General features: G+C 35.8%; 4 protein-coding genes across 8 annotated transcripts; 2 read left to right on the top strand and 2 right to left on the bottom strand.

The window, feature by feature from the left end:
- Positions 1-1,491: 1,491 nt before the first annotated feature.
- On the top strand, positions 1,492-7,517 carry LOC140974255 (protein disulfide-isomerase-like). Its single transcript, XM_073437620.1, has 10 exons — positions 1,492-1,799; positions 1,877-1,957; positions 5,228-5,359; positions 5,473-5,538; positions 5,784-5,918; positions 6,008-6,127; positions 6,243-6,360; positions 6,555-6,667; positions 6,787-7,011; positions 7,229-7,517. The coding sequence occupies exons 2-9, from the start codon at positions 1,922-1,924 to the stop codon at positions 7,003-7,005; spliced, it is 939 nt and encodes a 312-aa protein (XP_073293721.1). The 5' UTR covers positions 1,492-1,799; positions 1,877-1,921; the 3' UTR covers positions 7,006-7,011; positions 7,229-7,517.
- Positions 7,518-9,789: 2,272 nt separating this feature from the next.
- LOC140974254 (protein DOG1-like 4) lies at positions 9,790-11,210 on the bottom strand. The gene has a single exon (XM_073437619.1). It carries the CDS (start codon positions 11,097-11,099, stop codon positions 10,275-10,277), a length of 825 nt encoding a protein of 274 aa, XP_073293720.1. The 5' UTR covers positions 11,100-11,210; the 3' UTR covers positions 9,790-10,274.
- A 1,287-nt stretch (positions 11,211-12,497) lies between these two features.
- On the bottom strand, positions 12,498-21,218 carry LOC140974252 (cyclin-dependent kinase E-1-like). Of its 5 annotated transcripts, none has more exons than XM_073437613.1 (16): positions 20,784-21,218; positions 20,236-20,346; positions 20,012-20,115; positions 19,294-19,336; positions 19,051-19,149; positions 18,734-18,803; positions 18,562-18,656; positions 18,400-18,433; positions 18,245-18,329; positions 18,041-18,118; positions 17,447-17,494; positions 15,733-15,765; positions 15,531-15,639; positions 14,334-14,555; positions 14,171-14,245; positions 12,498-12,633 (listed from the first exon to the last, which is right to left on the bottom strand). In XM_073437613.1, the coding sequence occupies exons 1-15, from the start codon at positions 21,003-21,005 to the stop codon at positions 14,177-14,179; spliced, it is 1,422 nt and encodes a 473-aa protein (XP_073293714.1). In that variant the 5' UTR covers positions 21,006-21,218; the 3' UTR covers positions 12,498-12,633; positions 14,171-14,176. The 5 variants fall into 5 exon arrangements, with proteins under 5 accessions (XP_073293714.1, XP_073293718.1, XP_073293717.1 ...); XM_073437617.1 differs by having other exon boundaries at positions 14,334-14,552; positions 20,784-21,216; XM_073437616.1 differs by lacking the exon at positions 12,498-12,633 and adding an exon at positions 13,002-13,474 and having other exon boundaries at positions 14,176-14,245.
- Positions 21,219-21,603: 385 nt separating this feature from the next.
- LOC140974251 (syntaxin-61-like) lies at positions 21,604-24,474 on the top strand. The gene is made up of 7 exons (XM_073437612.1): positions 21,604-21,836; positions 22,608-22,721; positions 23,166-23,279; positions 23,396-23,586; positions 23,773-23,863; positions 23,943-24,008; positions 24,177-24,474. The coding sequence occupies exons 1-7, from the start codon at positions 21,783-21,785 to the stop codon at positions 24,285-24,287; spliced, it is 741 nt and encodes a 246-aa protein (XP_073293713.1). The 5' UTR covers positions 21,604-21,782; the 3' UTR covers positions 24,288-24,474.
- Positions 24,475-25,235: the final 761 nt, after the last annotated feature.

Raw genomic sequence — 25,235 nt, 5'->3', positions numbered from 1 at the left:
GAATTTACTCCCGGTATAGTAATGTTTCATCGGTAAAATGCACACTTAATAATAATTTTATTTCATTGTAAAAATAATAAAAATAGTCACAAAATTTTATATTTTTTATGTAATTTTTAATTGTTGGAAATGCTACAAACTAAAAATTAAATAATCTCACTGTGTATTAGAACAGTTTTTTTGGGTATGCCAAATAGTTGAACTTGAGCAAAAACTTATGTTAGACGGTCTTACGGGCGTATTTTGTGAGACGGGTCTCTTATTTGGGTTATCCATGAAAAAGTATTACTTTGTATGCTAAGAGTATTACTTTTTATTGTAAATATCTGTAGGGTTGACCCGTCTCACCATCTCACAAGAGACCTACTCTTGAACCTGTCAATTCGAGCTCGCACGACTGTGTTATTTTTTTAAAATAATACTAAATGTACAACTAATATAATGTTATATCGATATTTAAAATAATTATATTGTTAGATTTTACTGTTATATCGCGGGATTTTATATCGAATATATGATGAGATTTTGACAAATTGAATTTTTGTTTTGAATTTGTTATGATGCACATATATTGATGTACATGTAGCATCGCTCATTATTTTATTTATTAGTTTTGTATATAAAATGATAATCTAGTATAAAATATTTTCAAATTATTTTTACTATACTATTAATTAATACAATACATATGCCGCGTGTATCTAAGTTGAATACAGGTTGAAAATTATTGGTGGTGTTAATTTATCAATTTTATATATATTCCCTCATTATTCAATGTTATTTTATATAATAAAAGTACATAAAATATTAAGGCATTAATATATATAATAAATTATAGGTTATTATATCACTTTTAGAGAGATTGATATTTTAGAATTATATATATATATATATATATATATAAACAAAAAATGTAATTTTCTTCAAGTTAATTGACTAATAGACTAACAAAATACAATGAGAGGTGTTTTAGGCATAATAAAACCCAAAAAAAAGAAAAAAAGTCATCACAATAAAAAAAAAAAAAAAAAGCGATTAGTCTATGTGTTTTTTCCCCCACAAAAGTCTATGTATCTTTTGAGTCTTGACTAACTAATAATAATTAATAATCTAGTTATATAAACAAATTAATAAAAATTATTGTTTATTCATAAAAAAATATTGTTTTATATTAAAAATATTACTTTTTATTGTAAATATAGACATGATTGACTCGTCTCACGAATAAAAATACGTGAGACTGTCTCACAATACCATATTTAAAAAAATATACAATAATAATAATAAATAAATAGAGTGCAAGAATTGACTTCTAAATTTAAAATAAAACTAATTTATTTAATTTTCAATTACGAAAGTAACTAATCACGATTACGATTTCTAAATCATTATAAATCTCTCTTACATCGATCCTAGGAAGATTCAACTCTTACGTCCCTACATCCAATAAAATTCACGACACGTCACCATCTGTCCACGTGACTCAGCTAACTCCGTAATTTTTTTGTCAGTATGAAAAAGCCGCATCTACCCTGAGCAAACACGAGCCTCCAATTATTCTGGCAAAAGTAGATGCAATTGACGAAGCAAATAGAGAACTAGCTACTGAATTTGAGATCCATGGTTTTCCAACCATTAAAATCTTGAGAAATGGAGGAAAACACATTCGGGAATATTATGGTCCTCGCGAGGCTGATTGTTTTGTTGATTACTTGAAGAAGCAAGTTGGACCAGCATCAGCTGAAATTAAGTCTCTGGAAGATGCTACCGGTCTTATTGATGAGAAAAAGATTTTTGTTGTAAGCTGCCTGTTTTTCTTTTTTGAAATATCTGCCTTTTCTCTTTATCGTTGCTAACACATTATAATAATCTGCAGGTTGGGGTGTTTCCAAAATTTTCTGGTGAGGAATATTAGAATTTCATGACTTTAGCCGAGAAGTTACGTTCTGACTATTGGGTAATCGGTTTTCTCGTGTCCAAAATGCAGCGGAAATTTTAAAAAATTTTATTTGACATTCAAATAATGTCTTTGAGCAAACGTATGGGTTAAAGAAATTAAATCATTTATAGGGTGTTAGTAATTATACCTTTAGTGAATAAATCTTCGGAAGGACATGTGAGAAAATTAGTGGAAATAATCAAATCATTTGGGCGGAAATCGGGATTAAAGATCAACTTTCAAAAAAGTGTGGTGTTGGGGATTAGTTGCGAGGAAGACGAATTGGGTTGCTTGGCCCAAGAGATTGGGTGCAAAAAAGATGACCGGCCGATTAAGTATCTTGGGCTACCATTGGGAGGGAAACCTATGACCCTAGAGTTCTGGGAACCTGTCCTTACAAAAATGACAAAAAAACTCTCAAGCTGGAAGAAATCGTTCTTATCCAGAGGTGGTCGGTTGACACTGATTAAATCTGTGTTAAGCGCATTGCCTTCTTATTACATGTCCCTGTTTCGGGTGCCAGCAAAAGTTGCAAAAATTATGGAAAAACTGATGCGAGATTTCTTGTGGGATGGAGCGGACGGGGATAAGAGTTGTCACGTCGTTGGATGGGACCAAATATGCAGACCAAAGGATAGGGGAAGGCTAGGATTGGGGAATATTGGGTTGAGGAATAAAGCATTACTAGGGAAATGGTGGTGGCGAGGGACAAAGGAAAAGGAGCAGTTGTGGAAGAACGTAGTTAAAAGCATTTATGGTCTTCAAGAGAATGGATGGGACTTGGGATTGGCCAGAAACGCGACTTTCAGAAGTCCTTGGAAATTTATTTCCCGTTCTTTCCCGGCAATTCAACAGTTAAGTGGGTTGGTTCTGAGAGGGGGTAATTACATTAGGTTTTGGGAGGATGTCTGGGGGAGGGGGCCTTTCTTTCAAAGTTCGCTTTCCTTCTTTGTTTAGGATTTGCACCGTCATCAATAAACCAATTCGAAATTTTTTGGAGACTCTTGATGTTGGAGTAAGTCGTAATTATCGTTGGGACGTGCGTTTTAGGAGACATCTTAATGAGATAGAACTCAGGGAGTTTGTTGATTTATTGGGAGTACTTCATTCGGTCAGAATTGAGTTGAGTGCGAAGGATAGTAGGGTGTGGTTGGGGGATTCTTCGGGTTTGTTCTCTGTTCGCTCTTTTTACGAGTGTTTTTTTCCTTTCCATAAATTTCCTGTCTTCTGCACATTTAAACATATCTGGAAAGTACCCATCCCGCAAAAAATTCAAATTTTCTCGTGGACTGTCGCTTTGGGCAAGCTGCAGACTTCTGATTCAGTGCAAAAAAGATGGCCATCATGTGCCTTACGGCCACAGTGGTGCTGCTTATGTCAAAATCACGAAGAGGATCAGGATCATCTATTGGTACATTGTTCGTTTGCACGAAGCGTTCGGATCAAGGTAATGCAAGAGCTGAGTTTATTTTGGGTTCTTCCAAGGAGAGCCAAAGATATGTTCATCATAGATCCGTGCTTTCATAAGGGAGCTAAAGTGAAGACTTTTTGGTATATGGTCGTTCATCTCACGTTTTGGACGTTATGGCTCGAGAGAAATAAACGGATCTTCAACGACTCGTCTGACTCGGTAGACAAAGTTTGGGAAGTGTTGCGATTCAGGGTAGCGCATTCAACAAGAAATATCAAAGAATTGGGACATCTACCTATCTCAGACGTGGTTAGGGATTGGAAGTTTGTCACGTGTTGACTTAATTGTTGTATTTTCTTTTATTTCGTGGAAAAACTCAACCGCTTATTATTGTAATGATCTCTTTTTATTAAATAAAATATATGTTTCCTATCAAAAAAAAAAAAATCTTCTTGAACTCCTTTCTTCAATTTTCCTAATCCGGTCCACGACTGAAATATTTGTTCTTATTCTAAATTGCATTATAAATTTTTAGAAGAGATTTATCGTTGAGATCAAAAACCAAAAAAGCGGCTCAAACCCTTAAGATTCTAAGGGTGACCGAAATTTTGGAGCTTGAGAGGAAAGAGCCTTTCAAAAATTGCAAGGGTATGGTGGCCACCTTCCTTGATATTGAAACATTAATCTAGTTTCCATAATTGTAGGTTTAGCCTTTAGGCTCAATAATCAACCTTAATGGGCTTAATTAATTAATTGGACTAGTCCAACTAGTTTAATTAATTAATATATTAAATTCCATTAAAAACTTTAATCAATTTGCATGTTGACTTGTACTCCTACAAGCCTATTATGCATTCTCTCACTACAATTAAATAATCTTTAATAAACTCAACATTTGAGTTTAATATTTTAAATTCTCAATCTTTTTATCTCTCCAAATTTTAATTATAATAAATTCAACTCATTGAATTTACTATCTCATAATTTTATATAAATTCAACTCTTTGAATTTATTCTCTCAACGGGAGCAAATGATCCAGTACTTATATGACTCTCAATGGTTCAGGAATACAGCTAGCCGTGGGTTCATAACTTTTTGTGATTCATGACATTTTCTTTTATCGAGGGTTGCATATTAGATTCGATAGCTATGTGATACAATCATGAAATATTCATAGTGTCATCGTATGTACGACTAGAGAACCATTGTCCATAATGTACATCTTACACTCTAGCCAGATATTTCATGCACTACTATTTCGTTAGATAACATAGGATATCCACACCCGTAGGTGAGATGTGAGTCTCCGGCTACAATGCACTGGCTTCTACACATGTCGCAATTGACCCAACCTCGCCACCTTGTGACCCTCGCGGAGTCGGTAAACGAGTCAAAGCACAATCCTAGTATGTAGAGCCTCAGTGTTGTCCCGGGTCGTAAGAACTAATGATGTACAATCACAACCACAGACTTTTCCTCTCGATGAATGATAACCACTTGGAAAATCCGAGTGAGGGTTGTTCGGTACAATCATCATATGATTACCCATCTGCATGAGCAGACATCTCTATGCCCTTACCATGAAACACGGTACACAACATCGCAGATGCTAGTCTCAAGCTCAAGCGGTCTTTATCCTTATTTTAGGCGGCTGAATCGACTAGGAACTAATTTAGAAAATGCAATGTTTACAAATGAGTTTCAAAATGGAAGTACGATTCATTTGTATTAAAGTATAATCAAGATCTTTATCTATGTCGATTGCATGTGTATACAAATAAAGTAAAACGAAACCATGAAATGTAAATTATATTAAAATAAAGACTGATTATTACAAATGAGTCGATAATTTTTTTAGTCAACTGTTGGCTTACAGGGCATCTACTTTAACACTGACTATAGTATTGCTCATACCCTCGATGCTAAATTCCTTCCCCGGGGTGAACCAGTTGACAAGCCAACTCTTCGCTTGCTTAAGCCTTTTGATGAACTGTTTGTTGATTTCCAGGTATTTATTGAAAATGCTTTCCTTCTTATTTGCCCACTCGTTTTGAGTTTCGTTTTTCTATATGTCCTCTTTATGGCTGTTTCATTCTCACAGACGTTTCAATCATATTATAGGATTTCAAAGTTGATGCCATGGAGAAATTTATCAAAGAAGCATCCATTCCACTGGTGACTGTCCGGGTAACATTTTATGGGCATGAGAGCGTTGCAGTATTCAAACATTAAGAGTGTTTGTGAATTAAGCTAAACATCATGGCTATTTAAACTTCTCTGGTGCATTGTGACATTATAAGGGCTGTCTTTTTATTTATCATGGTTCATACTGACTTTTGGAATTAAAATGTTATCTAGTATCCTGTTGACATTTTCATTCACCTCGACCTCAGATAATTGTTCCAATATTTATCTATTTTTGCTTGGTAAAGGTTGTGCTATTTGTGAACTTCAGCAAAGAACTAGATTCTTTCGAGACCAAATACAACGATGTAGCAACCCTGTACAAAGAGAAGGGGGTTAGTTTTCAGTTTGGCGATGTTGATGCTGGTCAAGGTGCCTTTCAGGTTGGTTTTTCTCCATGAATTTTTCATGGTTTTCTCTTGAGTTGGCGAACTTGGTTTGACTCAATATTCAACCATATTTTGGATTGCAGTACTTTGGACTCAAGGAGGAACAGGCTCCTCTGCTTATTATACAGGACGCCGAAGGACAGAAATATCTCAAAGCAAACATAGAGCCTAGTCAGATTGCTTCATGGGTGAAAGATTACTTGGTACTTCTACACTTTTTTATCTATGATTTATCAAATATACTGCACAAATTGAATTGATTTTTGGTGTAATGTTTGGTGAGCATTTGAAGCTTTTTGTTATTTCAATTGGTGACAGGACGGACATGTGAAGCCATTCATAAGGTCAGAGCCTATCCCTGATGTCAATAATGAGCCTGTCAAAGTGGTTGTCACCGACAGCCTTCAGGACATGGTTTTTAGCTCGGGGAAGAATGGTTAGGAAGCGCATCCTTTTTATTTTTCATCCCATCTGATCATTTTTCCTCAACATTTATAAATAGGCCCTGAAAGTCGGAATTTGGCCCGAGTTTTGTTTTTGATGGGCAATGGAGTGTGATTTTTCATTTTCCTGATATTTTTATAATTTTAGCAGTTTTTAAATTTCTGTGCCGTACTTCTGATTTTGCAGTGCTGCTAGAGTTCCATGCACAATGGTGTGGACATTGCAAAAAGTTGGCTCCAATCTTAGACGAAGTTGCAATATCATTTGAGAATGATCCTGATGTTGTAATTGCAAAATTGGTAATGATGATGATATAGTTATGTGGCGAAGCCTTTTATTAACGTTCCATCTATCATCATTTGAAGTGAAAAAAATTCGTTCCATTACATTACTCTTAAAGCCTCTAATATGTTCTCAGGATGCAACTGTAAATGATATCCCAAGTGACACATTTGACGTACAAGGATACCCTACTCTGTATTTCCGATCGTCAAGTGGTAACATATTACCATATGATGGTGAGAGGACAAAGGAAGACATAGTAGACTTTATTCAAAAGAACCGGGATAGTCACGCCGATCCAATCTCTACCAAATCTGAGGCCGTGGATACAGATTCTGTCAAGGATAAATTATGAAGAGGGAAATACCGATCTCTACTTGAAACGTGAATTCATCTTTAGAATCGACTGAATTGCTTATATTTACTTTACATGATAGAATATCATTTTATGGATAGTAGATGAATATTGATCTCAACGCGATACGTGAATTCATCTTTGGAAACTTATATATACTTTTACATGACAGAATCCCATTTATGGAACTTCTATCCGATTTTTTGGTCTTCTTGATTCAGGTGTTCCTGTTGATCGCAGTTCTGAAGTGTTGCGGATTCGTTTTTTGTTGGGAGGCTGTTTTCCTTTCTCCCGCCCCCCCTCCTTCTCTCTTTTTTTTAACTTATTTTTCTTTTTGTTAGATGCATGTGAAATAAAATAGGGTTGTACCACTTTCTTGTAGGATCAGATTCTGGTTTACTGCAGTTAGCTGTCTTATGTAGCTTCAAATATTTGTCTTTAATTTTGTTCAAGAAATGGAACTATAGAACTACAAGAGTAGTATCAATTTAGACTGGTGAGATTTCATTCAATTACTCTGGTGAGGAGCCACTGGTAATCAACTGGGGTGCAATTAGTAGTAAAATAAAAAGTTCTTTAATTTCAGACATGCTGAATTTCTAGCAGATTCCTGGTATAATATGTGGAGATATGCTAGACAAGGGAAGAGCTTTCGTTGTGTTTCCATTTGAAACAGACGGGTTCTATCCCATCCTAGGTGTGGGAACCATACCGAAAGATTCCGCAGCCTGTTACCACATGCTTCCTTAGCTTGGGATAGCTTATTTTGTAGGATGGTACCTTTTTTATCTTTTTGAAAATTTCTTTGTTTTCCCCCAAGCGTGCAATGTGATTAGCACCCAGTACTTAAATGAGTTGAATCGTGAGATGCCGTTGAACTAAGCATTATAAATTGTGGGAAACCAAATAAAACATCACAGTGCTACAGTTTGTACCATTCACCATTTTTCTTGTTTGGAGCTGCAACTTTTCTTCATACATTGGTGCTTGCTTCATTAATTCTACGTCATATCAACGATAATCCCCACCAGCACCAAGCTCCCCATATAAACAAAAACTGGAGCCTGAATTCCATTTAGAGAGGCAAATCTGTGAGGCCCAAGTAGCAATAAGCCCAGCCCATTTCCCATTTTATTTAATATAACCCAACCCATTTGAGAAATCAGAATAGCAGTACGTTCAAAATCCAGAAGCTCTTCTCCAGCTTTGCAATCGTCGCTCCTCTCTTCTTTTCTGCAGCAAGCGTGCGACGCCCCAGCGGCCAGATTTTTGTGCACTAGCTTAGCAATCTTCTTCACTCATCCTATTAGCTACTTTCCTGCCATAAATCGGTAGAAATCAGTGCTCCCATCTTTCACGTTCGAGCCGGCAGTTGCGTTTCATTCTTTGTCCGATTTGGTGAGCTTCTAGCTTCAATTTTCTTGTTGATGTTGAGTTTATTTAGCAAGGAATCAAAGCCCTTTATTTCCCTTGTTTTCAGCTAATTTCCAGCTCGTTTTTCAGATCGTGAACAATGTTTCCGACGAAATTTCCGGCGAGCCATCTCCGCGAGATCACTATTGTGCGTTTTAGCCTGGATTATTGAGGTATTAAGCTTGAATTCAGATTGTAAAAGGGTTAATAGGCCGCCCGGATTTCGAATTTTTACCGAGCCGATTTATTTTGGTTTAGTCGTTTGGTATGCATTGTATTGAAGTATATAGTGAATTTATATTGTAGGTTATATCGTTGGACGAGTTCATTCGATAGTCCTTAATAAATTATCGTGGTATTATAAGTTTATAATTGAGGTACGCTCAAACCTATATTATTATGACGCTTATACTGGCGTGTAAGAATATTCGGTGAATGTTATTTGCTATTATGTGCCTTGAATGTTTATTCTGTTGTATTCATGCATTAAATTGTATTGGCATAACAAATTGAGCTTTGACTCATTTGACGGCGATTTATGTTGATTCTGTTGAGATATATTGAGTCATCAGAGGGACGAGTGGGTTAAGATTAGCCACATTCCCAGATGACAGCTAGGGACGAGCGACTTAGCTACTCGCATTCCCGATGCTACGTGCATGGACGAGCGGCGATTTGATGCTGCATTCCTGGCAAGGGTGGCCACTGTTACTGTTGATGATGCTATTCGTTTGGACTCCATTTGATATCCGTTATACCATTGTTACCATTCATGCATCGCATATCATTGCATTTACTTGGTATTATTACATGTCTTTTATATACGTCGTGATTTTACTGGTTTGTCGTACTGGGGTCCGACCCCTGTTTTCTTTTTATGTTGTGGTTGTTTTTGATGCCATAGCAGGTCATTCCAGGGGATTTGACGCGTCTGGTGGAGCGTCAGCGAGTGGTACCCAGTAGTCAGTCGGTTTGTGTCAGAGTTCCCAGATATTTATATATATTATGCTGGTTTGATACATTTGCCAGGGAGATGCCCTGTGTAGCTGTATGGTGATATTTTTATGTTGTTTGAGATTTTATTTGTGATATGTTGTGTCTAGTTCTGGCCAGTGCGGCTGTAGGATACGTGTTTGGTTGTTTGTGAACTTGATGTTATTTTCGAGCGTATAATGTTATTGTTGTGTTTTGAAATTTTTGGGATGTCCTATTTACGGGGAGGTCATGGCGAAATTTCTGTAGACCCAAATGAACGTTTTAAACTCGTTTTCGCTGTTTACACCATTTAATCTTGGTTATTTGGTAATTAAATATTAATTAAGAGCACGGACCCTCACAAAATCTCAAATAGCTAAGTTACTACACACAAAATCTCAGAAAATATGAACTTCCCATATCAGTGGCAGGGTAAACACCATTGAAGATTTCGATTCACTTGTCTGTATCTAACAACAGGTATAGAACAGGGGGAAACTAGAACACAGCACTCATTGGACTGAACAAAATCCCAAACATCAAAATTCACCAGGAAAAAGTCAACACCATAACAGAACATCCCAAGAACAGCAAACCAAGATCATGAAATCCTCGCAACTACATCAACAATCGAAATCCCTATTTTTTGTATATACTGGTTCCTAGACATCAAACTGATGCGGCCAGAAACAGGAACACAACGACCTGCGGATCGAACAGACGTGCCAAAACATAAAAACACACCAAGAAAGAGTCAAAATACCACAACAAAACAATCCCAAGAACAGCAAAATAAGATCGTGAAATCCCCAAACTACATGAACAATCATAATCCCTATCAGTTATATCCTATTTTATGCATGTAGATTAGTTCTTATCCATCAAACTTCGGCAGCTTGATGAATCCTAGCATCCCTCTTCTTCCCCCAGTCATGAAACCTCAAATGCAGCTCAGCTGCAGCAATCAAGAAATGCACACTCTGTACAGGACTCAACAAACCAACTACTTTTCTCAGTGTGTTCAGCCTCAAATCATCTGCTTTCTGCAACACCTGCACCAATCCCTCCTCCTTTGGCCCCAGCGCCGCCTCCACCATCTGCTCATCCGCCGCCGCGCCTTCCCTCATCATCTCCGTCACAGCATGTGACAACTCAACCATGGACTTATCCGCCACTCCCTCCTGCTTCTTGGCCATTTTCTCGCTCAATTCTTTCTCCTCCCTTATCGTCACCTTCTGCAATTCGTCCACCTTCTCCAGCTGACCCGGCGAGAGATCACCCAAATCACCCGTGCTTATCCCCCGTAAAATCTCCTCAATCCTAGCTTCAAGCTGCAGCCCGGATTTCGAATACAGCAAGTGGACAGCCATACTTGGGCGCCACCCTCCGATCCAGAGGAAAGCATCTTCAAGACTACTTGTCCACGAAGGATTAAACATCATCAAAACATCGTTCTTGGCCCATCTGGATTTAGCTCTGTAATAATGCTCGTAATGCTGGATGACCTTTTCAATTAAAGGAATCAAGATTGTTTCATTCAATTCTTGTTGACTCACAGCCTGTTCCTCCCTTTGCTGGTTCTCTTTAGAGGCTAAAACAAGCTTTTCCAAGAACTGGTTCTGCTCAACTAGCCAGGACTCGAAGAACTTGTGGAAGGATTCAGAATCCTCGGACATGTATGGTGCGCTGCTGGTCGGAAGAGACATGAGAATCTCTGATTACCGGTGGAAACCACAGATGGGGAGCGGAGGCAGTTCTTGTTTTATGGTTCAGTTCAGTAGCAAGCTGTGGAGGCTGGGGTATACTTGACGTATTTTGCACTTTTTTCTTTTTCTTTTATTTTGTGGTTTTATGTGGAGAATAAAATATTATTAGTAAGTAGAATGTTATCATTTTTAAATTCGATTGTGGGTGGTCATACCCCAAAGGAAGAAAAATAATTTTTATGTATATTTTTAAAAAATTAATAACATTTATCAATTTTTATCGTATCAAATTCGTTTCTTGATCCACACTCATGGTGCAAAGGAACGAGCCGACTTGAATAACATTTGACTCGCATTTGAAATCATTGAAATGCTTAACACAAACATGTTCTAATTTTTTTCGAGCTCTCAAATTATATTATTTGATGGTTTCCGAGTCGTTCGTGATTTTTAATATTTTTTTAAATATGATATAATTTATATTGAAGAAATATATTTAAGCACCATCAACATTTTTGTCTCGAGTAATAGTTCTATGTTACAATATTTCAAGTGAGATCAAATACAAACTCTAATTCTAGCCAAGTTAGAGTCAGAAAAATTAAACTATTTGAAAAACAATGTGTTATATATAATTATATATATACCCGAAATTATGTGCACAAAAATAGTTTATTGTGGACAATATTATAGGAGTCGAGTGGATGCCCTAGAAAAAAATCTAGAGATAGTGTTAAATTTTAGGAATTTTAAAGATAATCTCTAAGTTTTTTTATTGTTATTATTTCTTAAATATTTATGATATTTATTTTTAATATTTTAAAAGTCAAATATGAAGGTGCAATTGATGTATGACGGAAGAGGGCTAACTAATGAATCTCAGACTTAATTTTCTTTTTGTCTTGTTTATTTTCACTCCCTTTCGTGCATTGTCTTTTAGTGCCGCAAGTCTCTTCCAAAATTGCTTTCATTATTCATTTCTTGGATGCTACCAACTTTTCCACATAGATTGGCCGCATATTCTGTGTTGTATTTTCTATTATACAAATGTTGGAGAATTATGTCCAAACGATGACGATTATGATAATATCAAAATTGTGAAATAAAATAATCAACGAGAACAAATATATTTACGTAGTTCATCAAATATAAGTTATGTCTACAGAGCTGCTGCAAATCTTTATAACATGGAAAAATTTTATATTTATTTAAAACAAAACACTCAATATCTCACAATTTCAACACTGAGTATAACCGAGAAAATATTTTTTTAACTCCCATAAGAGAACCTCTCAATATTCAAAGGAAAAAACTATTTTTTTTATCTCTCTATTTTAGGATACTTAAAAAATTTTTTGATGAGATGATATTACAATATAAATAATGTACTTATTTATAAGTGTAATCCTCCCGTATGAGAGAAGAAGCGATTTTCCTTTTCTGCACCCACCAACCAAATTTGACACGATTTGTTGACAAAATGCATCTTCCACATTTGCAATCTTCCAATCATCATTAAATAAAGATGGGCCATCTCACCAAACAACAAAAACATAAATATACATATAGGGTAATTCTAATTTTATATAAAATTTATTTACCACAAATAAGGAATAAAGACCAATCATAACCCAAGTGAAACAGATGATTTCATTCGAGGTCGATCAGGTTTACATTTCAGATGCTTCATGAAATACCTGATTTATATATATGGCTTTTTATCAATGAATGACTCGCTTTTTTATATTGAGATGGAAACATTTGTGAATAAAAATCAATCTTCCCTTGATAGTAAGAGTAAAGTTCAAATGCATAGATGAATGGTAAGTACCAACTTCGCTGGAAAATAATTCAAATGCATAGAAATGAAAGCCTGTATGTCCTGCGATAAAACTTCGACAGTCCAGTGAGGACAAAATGAAAATTTTTCTTTCAGCCCAAAATTCAAGAATAAAAATGGGCGTATGCCCATGAAATAGATTCGACCACATGACCAAAGGATTCCCAACAAATTTAATGTAACGTTGTTGAGATTTCCAGTGGTTCGTTCACAAATGGCGTAAAAAAGTGAACGAGGCAAGAGTGTAGCAGAAATAAAGGAAGTGTTCTTTCTCACATTTGATCGGATTTTTCCCAGATTTCACAATATAAACGTAAAATTCACTGTCTAAGAAAGAAAGACAAACTCAAAAGTCAGGATTGATAGTGAAAAAGCAATAGCAGGGCAGAAGATACCATCTTCGTTTCATATTATTATTATCATGGAAGCAATATCTGAAAATGCTAAATGAGAACTTATTGTTTTCCAGTTAAGGTACAAATCAAATTTCATTTCAGCTATAATTCTGAAGTACGACGTACAAAACCTATCATCACTGGGATTGAAGTTTTGTAACGGATACATCAGAGAAGAGTTCCATGAGATTAAAGAATATCAATTGCCACAAGACAGCCTTATAATATATTGATGTACCAGGTTGCAAACTTTATTATGGAATTCATAGGAGAAGCTACGTCCACTGTTCTCACAAAGGCCACGTTACATTTTTTAAAATGGTAATGAAAAAATCAAAGACATCGGGGCTAATTTGCAGCCCAAAAAAATATTATGACAGATAATTTGACCCACACTCCTTTGGCATACAATTATTAGTTTCTCACTGAGAAATGGAAACCATTCAGAAACAAAGTGATTTTGAAACCTGGAAATCACCCCACATCAATCTCGTCTCTGAATGTTATGCAATCACATAAATATATATTATAAATAATGAAAAAGTATATTGCAAGAAAAGATTGTAATTTAAATTGCTGAACAGATCACAAAATCAGCTAAAAATTTAAACCCCACAAGATAGACCGGAAAGACAGGGTCTTTGCAGCAGTTTCTGGTAAACATAGACGACAATGTGAAGTTTGATTAAATGTGTAAGCTTTACAATTGTTTTTTTTTTTTTTTGCTATATAAAAAAGTACTTTGTAAGCTTTTATAAAGGGAATCATTGAGTTTTTGGAAGGATAATAGATAAGACAGGATTTCCAAACACCCAAAATTAAGAAATTCAATTTACATTACCTCAAAAGCGTCTTGATTTTTGTTGGGGAGGGTATCCAGACATCCCCATTCCCGGGTCTTTCCTTCTCAACTATTATAAAAAGAATCAATCACGTGTCTAACAAGAACGAGAGAAACAATCACAAACATTCAAGAATTTCTCATTTGAAATCACAAACCTGCTGCTGTTGATGGGCTTGGGGAGCAACACCCCTCTGCATTGGGATGCCACCAGGATTCACTCCACCCATTCCAGCCTGAGAAGTAAGATTATAAGCTGGAATACCTGGAGGCTGCATTCGTTGCACACCAACCATGGGCATTTGTCTGGGCACAGATCTAGTTTGTATCACATGAGGACCTTGCATACCCCCAGACGCTGGATTTCCAGATGATACCTGCTATACAAAACCAAAAGTACAGGAAAGAATGAGGAAAAGAAGATGCACACAGGAAACCATCATTCAAATCTTGATGCTGCTATCCTGCCACATGCATCGTATCACCAGCAAATGCTATTAACAATGCTTATACTTTTTCTGAAGAATCTTCATTAAAACTTCTATAATAATGTGGTTCTTTAAACATGTTTTAAAAAAATCATTGAATCATTTTAGCAAAACAGCATCCAATGTGATTTTTGAAAGCAACAATAACTAGGAAACTCACATCTTCAGAGATCATTCTAGAATTAATAGTAGTCTGGAACAACCATTAACCCTCAAAACATAAAAGAAGAATACTTTGACAAACACAACCACACTACAGCCCCACATGATTTATGAACGCCAGAGTACCAGTGGGCCACATTTCACATAAAGATCTAAACAACTAAATAGGAAATCTATTTGAAGATATATGAATTTATAAATTAATGAATTAGCTGTTAACAATGTGAGAGTAAAAACTAGCTTTTGCAATTTGTTAGAATGTTTCAGAAATGTCAAATAAATGCTACTAATTTCCACATTCGTATCAATCAAGTTTCTCAGTTCTATGCAGGTGAGTTCATCTTGACTTCCAAAAGACTTTTTGACATTAGTTCTCTGCAAGTACAGTTCAAGAACTTGATACTGCACCTGATATGTGGGTGATCATTAGAACTGCCAAACATGAAATCTGAGTTACTTGCCACCAGGCTTGCAATATACATTCTTAGGGTGCACAACAACCCTGTCAAACTATGTTTACTGCTCTAAAATTCTCAACATCACCATGGAATGATGTTTTGTGAAAATAAGAGGGCATCCCTGAATATATCATGGTAAGCTCAGATGATTGCAAATAGCAAATGAAAAGATCAACCAGATAACAGAATTAAAATCGAGGTAGTTTCCGTTTAAAGGTCAAGAAATTGAAAAGTTGGGAAATGATACCGGTTGAGAGGGCTGAAGACTAATTGTTCCTTCAATATCAGTGCTTGTGTCTACTGGTCGACTTGGGTAGTTCACAACTTTCTCTCCTGGTTGTGGGGATACCAGTGCACTTTGACCAATCAATTAAAAAATTATAACCTAGTTATAGCAGGAGTATGCTGATATGCATGATACAATAAGAAAAGAAAATAAGATTACATACTTGCGTCCTGGCAAAGGTTCCAAGCGAAAATACCTGAGAATTAGGAAAAGTGATACTTAAGAAAATTGACATTTGTACTCTAAGATTAGAAGCAATTTTGACATTGACAAAAAACACAACTTGATCTTTTGAGAGAATGAAAAACATGGAATGGTGAAAAAAGAAAAATAATGCAAGGAGTAAAACAGAATAAAATACTCATGAAGCTTTTAGCTATCACATAAATGTGAGATGAAGAACGCCCCACTAATTGTTAAAACGCCATCTTATAATGTGACACTAAAAATATTAACCAGCTTTACCACTATCATCGTGGGCATTATTTATTCAGATACAAATTGATGAGCATGTCCAGCATGCCGGAAAACAGAAAAGCGTAAAGAACCGACCAATAAAATCTGGTCCATTACACAGAAAAGGAAAGTGTGATATACTAGATGGTTGATTTTAATTTTAATCTCGAACCATGTCACACTTTGGCTCCTGATAATCGAGGCAACCAACAAGACCAACAACCTAATCTGTTCATGTATGCTTTTCAGAAGCTTCTTGTGCTGGTTACTCACACAATTTGTTTGACAGCCACAGCATTTAGCATGCACACAACAGCTCAGGTGGGATCAACAACTAAATTCATACCATGCACCAAATGAATTATTTTGAACTACAGTTGAAAATTTATAGTACTGACCAAAAGGTGTTGACCATATTTTGTAGGCAAAGGTTCACGTAACAAACAACATTCAAATTAGTCAACTCACGACAGCAAAAGGCAAGAGATTTTACTTAACAATGCAAACATCAGACATAAAATTTCATATAGAAAAAATAGTTAACATGTGCAAGTCTTTGAAACAGTAGAACTCATCCCAGTCATCAATCAATAATGCTTCTATCAGAATAATGGATGAATTAAAGCCATGGAAATTTGGGAAAATGAGAAAGAAAGAGAATCTGATAACTTAATTGCATATATTAAATAAACTCTCAGTTTCAAAAGGAGTCAAGATTGAAATGAGCATGATCATTAAGTACTGATCGGAAAAATATTATCACAAGAACAAGTTGCAAGAAATGGAGTTAAAGGTCAAAGAAAAGATAATTACAACAGTAGAAAAAGAGGGGCGATATTAACAGAAGAAGAAATTCCCATCCCCTTAAAGTGATCAGAAAATAGAATCAGTTCAACAATCACGGCAAAGGATATATTTGGAAAGGAGTGACAGTCTGGAGGTGAAATGCGTAAAGGTTGGACTAAATCATTCATCAGGTCTAAGCAAACACATTGTAACTAGAAAGATGCAAAATGTGTTTAAACAACTTTAAGTTTTTTGTGTAGCATTACAATGTTAAATATTAAATCAGCATGCGGATAACAAACTAGACAGATCCTCATTTTTGCAAAGGAGGAATTACATGTGCAAGTGAAAGTACAAAATTCTCCAAACTATGCATACAGAAAAAACCAAGAAAATTATACTCAAATTGAGCAGAAGCAACTGTTTATATCACACGCTAAGGGGAACATCTCTGGCATCATGCAATATAAGTTCACTATCATGTTCAAAAATATTTGTAATTTTGTTGAGATCCAAAAAACATGTGTTCTCTTTTATTTTAAGAAAGGCAATAAGGATCATCCAAGTATAGCGCGCAATAGAGCTGATAAGGATTCAGGAGGAGGAGGAGGAGGAGGAAAAGATTGATAACATACTCATGCTCAAGAGCTTGCGACGCTGTTATCCTTTTTCTAGGATCATACCTGCAAATATAACAAAAGATCTCAGTCAATCAATACACTTAACTTTTTTAAAATAAAAAATGAATCAGTTACCAATTTCAGGGAACAAAAGTTGAAAGCAAAACAAAGAAGGCACTTGGTAGTACAGAAAGAGGATAATGCCAACTCATTTTTTTATATGCTCGTTTTTTATGATAAATGTATTCATGATTCATTATGGCAACACATAGTCTGACTAGTGATTTCAGATACAGAAATAGCAATGACCAGTCACTTTTACATAATGGTGATCAGATGGTAGTGGACCACATCTTTCAGAAATTCATATCAACAATTCTTAATCAAGGGATGTCATATTCTAGCAAAAACACAAGCTCGTTCAGAATTTCTCACCAAACATCAACTACACAGAGAACTGTACCCAAAATGTAATTCCAGTCAAGAAATAAATAATGGAATGCAAAACATCACATACTGAAATTTATCATCATGTGATTAAAAGGATTTCAAATTAAAAAAAGAATGGAAAAAAACAAGAATTGCATAAAGTGAACATCAAATTCATACTCGAGCATCCTAGATAGAAGGTCATATGCTGGAGTTTTGGGAAGGACAGGAACTACAGTGTGAAGTCCTGTATTGTCACTGTCAAAAATGAAGAAAATTAAAGAAGAAGAAGCACATCTTAACACCACATACAAAAACGATATTCACTAGACAGATCATTGAAATCAATATACTGATAAAATGACCAGAATGAACATCGCTCACTATTTATGCCCTTGAATGTGCTGTAGATCAGACTGCCAATGTGGAAGATTCACAAGCATGGGCCACTTTTCTTGTGTGGGATGACCTGATGCCACAATCAACTATCACTAGTCCACCGAACAACTAAAATAAGGGGGAATTACAACAATTCTCACCTAGAACCTTAAAAATTTTGTCCAGTTGATCGAGCTGCATCAGACAAAGAAGCTTCAGACTTGACAGCAAGAAAATAGGACTAGAGATGAATCTGACATTAAATGACACACAGAGTCACTAATTCTCTCTCACAAAGAATGCAAGAAAGAAAAACACGACACCTGAAATGGGTTAGGAGTCCCTTTTACTTCTTGCCCTTGAAATAGTGGCTTCAGCATCAAAAGTTCGGCAAAAATGCAACCCACAGCCCACATGTCTTCCAGACAAATCAAAATATATAATAATGTGTACAATGAGATGATTGAAATGACAATTGGTCACAAGAAATCATACCAACAGAACTTGTGTAGTGTTTGGACCCAAGGAGTAGCTCAGGAGCACGATACCAAATAGTCACTACAACCTGCCACGACATACCTATGGCATGAAAATCAACCCCAAGTATTACTCAAGAAACTCAAATTTTGGCAGTTCTATTTATAAAATTTTGTTTCCTGTAATTATAGGTAATCACTAATCAGAAATCAACAACACTAACCAAGTCAATATAATTTAGGACACGCAAATACCAAAGTTAGAGAGAGAGAGAGGAAAAAACCGTGTTTTGAATTGAAGATGGACAAAAGTGGCAGGAACAAATAATTCATTACCCCATTATCAGATAGTGGCTTTAACGGAGCTTGGTAGATTCTTGCAAGGCCAAAATCAGCAATTTTTACCACTCCTTGTTCTTCTCCCTCACCCATTACCTGGTGATCAAAAGTTTTAGAAAATTGAAGAAAGAGGTACAATCCAATGTTCTCAAATTTTAATAATAGAATGTAACTTCATTACAGTGATTTCAGATAAACATAATAAATACGAAGCAAAATGGAAGTCGTAGAGTATTTTACCAAGATATTTGATGGCTTTAGATCTCGGTGGATAATCCAATTGCTGCAGAAAATTTCGATATAAACAAGATTTCAACGAGGACAATGTTGATTTTCAATGGAAATTGAATCGCAGACCACAAACAACCAAGACTAGCTGTTCCATGTGACCCAACAAGATATGAACGTATTTATCCCAAATCAATGAGCCAAATTCAAGAAAAAAATCCAGAGATAAGTTTTGGAATCTAATTTACAGAAATTCATAAACAATTTTGGCAAAAAATGTTTATAAGCTAGAAACTTAAGAGTATAAAAAATGCGACTTTATCTTCTCTACAGTGTTTTGTTTGAAATTAAAGGCAAATAGTTTTAGAAGTTGCATTTTTTCAAAATCCAAATGCACACAGTCATTGACCTCAACATTTATTCCCCCAATCGAACTACAGTGCTATCCATATCAACACCAAAACCGAACGAGACTGACATCCACAGGAGCTGTAAATGGCAGTCATATCACAGATTGAAAACTAACTTCACCAAGTTTATTGCCTCGTACTTCATGATTAGACATGTGTTTCACACAGAATCTAACCCCGGCGTTCAAGGATTCATAGAATAGAACAAGGTTCTTCTATCTGGATTTACAAACTAGTTCAAAACATTTTGATCCATATTGGGATACGAGTAATCAGAAAACATAGTGATTAATCACAACATAATAAGAAACATGCATAACCTGTGAAGATAATTAAGACCGTTAAGAAGCTGCCATAACAAGGACTTGATGGTGTAGGGGTTGATTTGTTGGTTGACCTTGTCCCTGTGATGTCGAATGATTTCCTGGCAGTATTCAAGACACGTCAATACAGTTTTGCTTTAAACATTGATGAATACCAACCAACACAAGTAAATTAGTTTTTGCTTGGCTTAAGATAGAGAAAGAGTGAGAAATTTACTCACGTATAGATCATGCTCGGCGTAGTCAAAAGCTAGATAAAGTGACATATCGGCATGATTGATGTGCACGTTTGCAAGCTTTACCACATTCTCATGGGAAATCTCTCGAAGCAACTAGCATCAAAATACCCACATAATTAAATCCAACATTTAATAAAAATGAAAAGAATGAAAAAAGAAAAAAGTACGTGTAAAGGCCAAAAAAGGATGTTTGAAGTACTAAGTATATCTTCAGTTTGGGAATAGAAAGTGACCGAAACTGAGTCCACGCGTGAATATGGCGCTCTTTCAACCAGAGCATTAACTTCTATTGATTCCAGGAAATAAGACAATAAGAAGACAAAAAATACAAAGATTCACCATTTTCTTACTTCAATTCAGGAAACAAGGACGAAAAAAGAACCCAATTCAATTCCACAACCAATACTCCTAACAACTTTCACATCCTCTAGTTCAAACCAACCTCATACACAACAGAAGCACAAACACCAACAAAACCCTAATCACACGATCAAACCCGCAGAAGCGATTAACAATCACAATTTTTGTACCATAATTTCGCGAATTGCGGTGGGAGAAACGCCATCCCCATCTTTGGACTGCTTGAATTTCTTTATGGCAATCGATTTGGATCGATTCAACTTGATCTTCGCCAAGAAAACCAAACCATATGTCCCCTCCCCGATTTTCCCAATCACATCGTACTGCTCCAGCCACTCAGGTTTATTGCCGCCGCTGTTGCTGTTCGAATTGCTCGCTCTTCCATCAGCCATCTCCTCCAATAGCTTGCCCGAGAAATCTGTTATATTTTCCGGATTTCCTCAGTATCTACAGAGATATCCCTTCAATTGAAATTGGGAAAACTATTTTTTCTGGAGGTTGAAGCCTTCGTACATGCGAATGAGCGTCAGGAAGCAGTCGAGATTTGAAGTAACCGATTCTGTTTTCTATTTCCAGTTTTACTGTAATAACCAAGCAAATCCTTAATTAATTGAGGTTTGGGGTATAACAACTTTCCCATTATATGTTATTTTGTTTCTGTCCCGTTTACGGTCTAAACAAGCCTAATATCGTCTTTTCTTATCTTTTATTCTTCAAAAGATTATTACACATATTTATTATAATAAAAAATAATAAATTTTTTTATAAATAATTCATAAAATTGATTTTTCACCGGTTTGGAATTTAAGTATTTCGAGGAAGAATTCTTATTTGATATTACCCAACAATTTAATTCTTATTTGATATTGGGCCGTCGGAAAATTTACACTGAGGCCTTGGGCCGGCCCAGGATTGGATTTCCTGCCCGGATAGCAAATCAGGGCGGGTTCTTTCATCGAACGGGTTTAACCCGAGTATTTTGGTACATGCACCCTCTCTCTCTTCCACCACCGAACGGAACTTCAACTTCCCCCATCCCGCTGCCTGAATCAAGCATTCATATTCTCTTTCTCTTTCGAATCTCTCTAATTTTTCAGATTTCAGATCTTGAAATTCTGCGAGATTTTGTCGGTGTCAACGCATTGGGATACTAATAATTGAGTATAAATATGTCTTCAGCTCAAGACCCGTTTTACATTGTGAAAGAGGAGATTCAGGATTCTGTAAGTGTTATTCTCTCCATTCTGTTCGCAGATCTATCGTGCGGTTTTTGTTTTCGATTTTGTGTTGCTAGTTCGTCCCTTTTGCTGATCAAATCTCAGGTTCAAGTATCTTGTGTTTTATATCTACTTCAGATTCTGGAATTAAGTTGTTTTTGGGTTATCAATGACTGTTATTTTGTTGTTGTGGTGGGATTTGAGGGCATTCAAGTTATTTTTAGCGTATCAATTTGATCATGGGTGTGGATGTAGTCCGAGTTTAGTGATTTGAATTATCCTTTTGGTAATTTTGCTGGTAATTGTAGGGGTGAGTATAGTGATTCGAGTCGTAGCATTAGAATTGTAGTGTTATTATTTGAGAAAATTTGGTAAAAATTAATTATTTGGTGATTATATTGTGAATACGAAGTGAATGTAATTTTCTCAACTATCTGGTTAATTACACCATTCACCTTTTCCAATGCTTGGTTTCCTAGTTTTCCTACGGATCAGCTGGGCAATTAATCCCAGTGCTTCTTAAACAGATCAAAATTTTAAACAACTAATGGCTGTACACCCCCACTAACAAATCTGTTTGATTATGAAAAGATGATCTATCGACTGTATTAGAGTCTGGTACTGCCGTACTGGTATCACCTGCTAATGATTTTGATATCTATATCAAAACAATATGTATTAAGTTCAACCCCAGATACCCATCTTTGTTGGCCTCTATTGCAGTCCTTGTGGATTATTTGAAATCTGAATCTTACCACCCAAGTTCTACTTCAATAGATTGATAAATTGCTCTCAAAGTTTCATCAATGGGAACGAATGCATTCGGATAGTGGTGAGCAGCTGCATCTCTCTAAGGAGCTTCTTGCTGGTTGCGAGAGCATTGAGTGGCAGGTATGACTTAACATATGAATACCTGAGTGTAGTTTCCTTTCCTTTTGGAATGATGAATGATCTTGAAGCTTTGAAATGTTTTAAATGGCGTTGACCAAAAAAAGTGATTGACATGAAGCACGGTGTGTATTTATCACGTTGATATATTTATTTGCATCCAGTTAACGTTAGATGAGTTTTCACTTGTTAAAGGTGTATCGGATCTATAACTACTCTAATCTTTAAGCTGTTACTTTTTTAAGAAGAATTGATCTCTTGCATCCTCTTGGAATAAGAATCATTTATGATCATGGTTACAAAAATAACAAAAAATAATTGTGAATTATTGATATTAGTTTTGTTTCATAATGATTTTGATAAAATGATTCTATAGCTTCTCTGATGGTTGACAGGTAATTGTAAAGTATCTTGTCAGTACTGAAACTTTGTTTTCTTGGTAAAAAGGTGGATGAGTTGAACAAGGCAATTGCCGTTGCAGCAAGAGATCCTGCACTATATGGTATCAATGAAGTGGAGCTTGATAAAAGGAGAATATGGACTAGCAATGCTCGTTCTCAGGTATTCATCGGGCATATTATCATCGAGTGTATGTACTTTACGTGATGGTGCAGATTGTACATATGTTTTTTGGTTCATATGTATCACATCTCTGAAAAAATGTTGTTAACGGATAGGTGGGAACGGTGAAGAAATCAGTCGTGACTGGAAAGGAGTTGAATGGGACAAGCACTTCTAATGTCAACGGTATGCGGCATGAGCTTATGAGGATGCCCGATTCGCGTCAAACTGATAGGAACCAGTACATTGCACACAGTAACAATGATTTCATATCATCAGAATCAGATAGACAACTACTTCTGATAAGGTAATTTTGTAGTTTAAGAAATCTTGTTGATGACTAACAACTGGGCTATCTATGTTAATTGCTGCATTTATATGTCCCGCTGAGAAAGCATTTAATTCATCCTAAAGCTAAGAAAGCTTTGACGGAGATTCCTGCTATTTTCTGTGTTTGCGTATTCTCCATCTGATTAAAGTTTATGGGATAAAGGCGACAGGACGAGGAGTTAGATGAACTAAGCGCCAGTGTCGAAAGAATTGGAGGTGTTGGGCTCACAATACATGAAGAGCTCCTTGCTCAAGTAATTCATCTGTAAATTTTGAGTAAAACTTTCTTACCAGCTTGGTAATTATTGAGACTGTAAATTCCTGACTCTCCAGGAAAAAATTATTGATGAATTGGGCACAGAGATGGACAGCACATCAAATCGTCTCGATTTTGTTCAGGTGAAAGCCTTTGACTCAACAGACATTGTCTTTCATATGACTCGTGTACCAATAAATACCATACAATCTGCTACCAATGATTTAAAATTCTGCAAGGAAGCTGTTTACTTTTTGATCGGAGAGCATCTTGTTGCTTATCACCTTCTTATTCTTTTCTTTTTTCTGCAGAAAAAGGTCGCCATGGTAATGAAGAAGGCTAGTGTGAAGGGTCAACTAATGATGATTTTTTTTTTACTCGTTTTATTTATCATTCTTTTCGTTCTGGTCTTCTTCACTTAGATGTTATTTATGCGAAACTTGAGCGTACAGTGAGGAGTTTTGGTTGATGGTACTCTTGTGAATTGGGTATTTTTCATTATGAATGGGTTATGTGGATTTAGCCTGTGAAATAATTGTTATAGGGTCTTAGATGATTGGATACACTTCTTGTTTATGCTACGGAGCTTATACTTATCGTTTGATTTAATTTTGCGAGTTCCTTCACAAGTTGGTATTTTCGAAGTCATCATGCCCTCAAGTTTAAAACATCTCGAGTTTGAAATATAATTATAACAAACTCTTCTCAACTAAAAAAAAAATAATGTAATTGCAAACTAACACAGTACCATATAATATTTGACCAAGCGATGAATTTCTGTCATTCTATGCATGATATTGTCGGAAATGCGAAGGAAAAATATGGGTTGCAATTCCATATGGATTGGAAGAGGTTGAAATGAAATTGAGGGAATCGAGGGTTTGATGACAGTCATTTAATTTCACTGTCGAATTTAATTGTAAGTTCATGGGAAAAATATTCGGCCTACATTTGTCGATGTTAAAGGTAAAAATGAACAGTTAATAACTTAATATCCATTATTGTCGAGAGTATCCAGTAAATATTGATAAAATTGGAATCAATTTATAATTTGGGCTAACAGTACAATTTCAATAGTTTAAAGGAGAAATTGGTGAAAAATCCCCAATCAAAACATTTTTTTGGGTTCACTCCCTACCCACAAAATTATGGTACTATGTCATACAAATTGTGGTACACTTCATGTGAAAATGTGGTACATTTCATGTATAAATGTGGTACTAAAAAAGTACCCAGGGACTGAACATAAAAAAAAACGATGACCGGAGAATGAAAGCCAATTTTACGTAGTTTAAACTATGTGACAAGACTAATAAAGTGAATATTCTCTGACAATCCTGCAGGTGTTTCTTGTTGACCAATCATAACGC

This window comes from Primulina huaijiensis, chromosome 3 (genome assembly GCF_012295235.1).
Source record: "Primulina huaijiensis isolate GDHJ02 chromosome 3, ASM1229523v2, whole genome shotgun sequence".
Lineage (NCBI taxonomy): Eukaryota > Viridiplantae > Streptophyta > Magnoliopsida > Lamiales > Gesneriaceae > Primulina > Primulina huaijiensis.
This window is presented reverse-complemented; position numbering and strand designations above follow the sequence as displayed.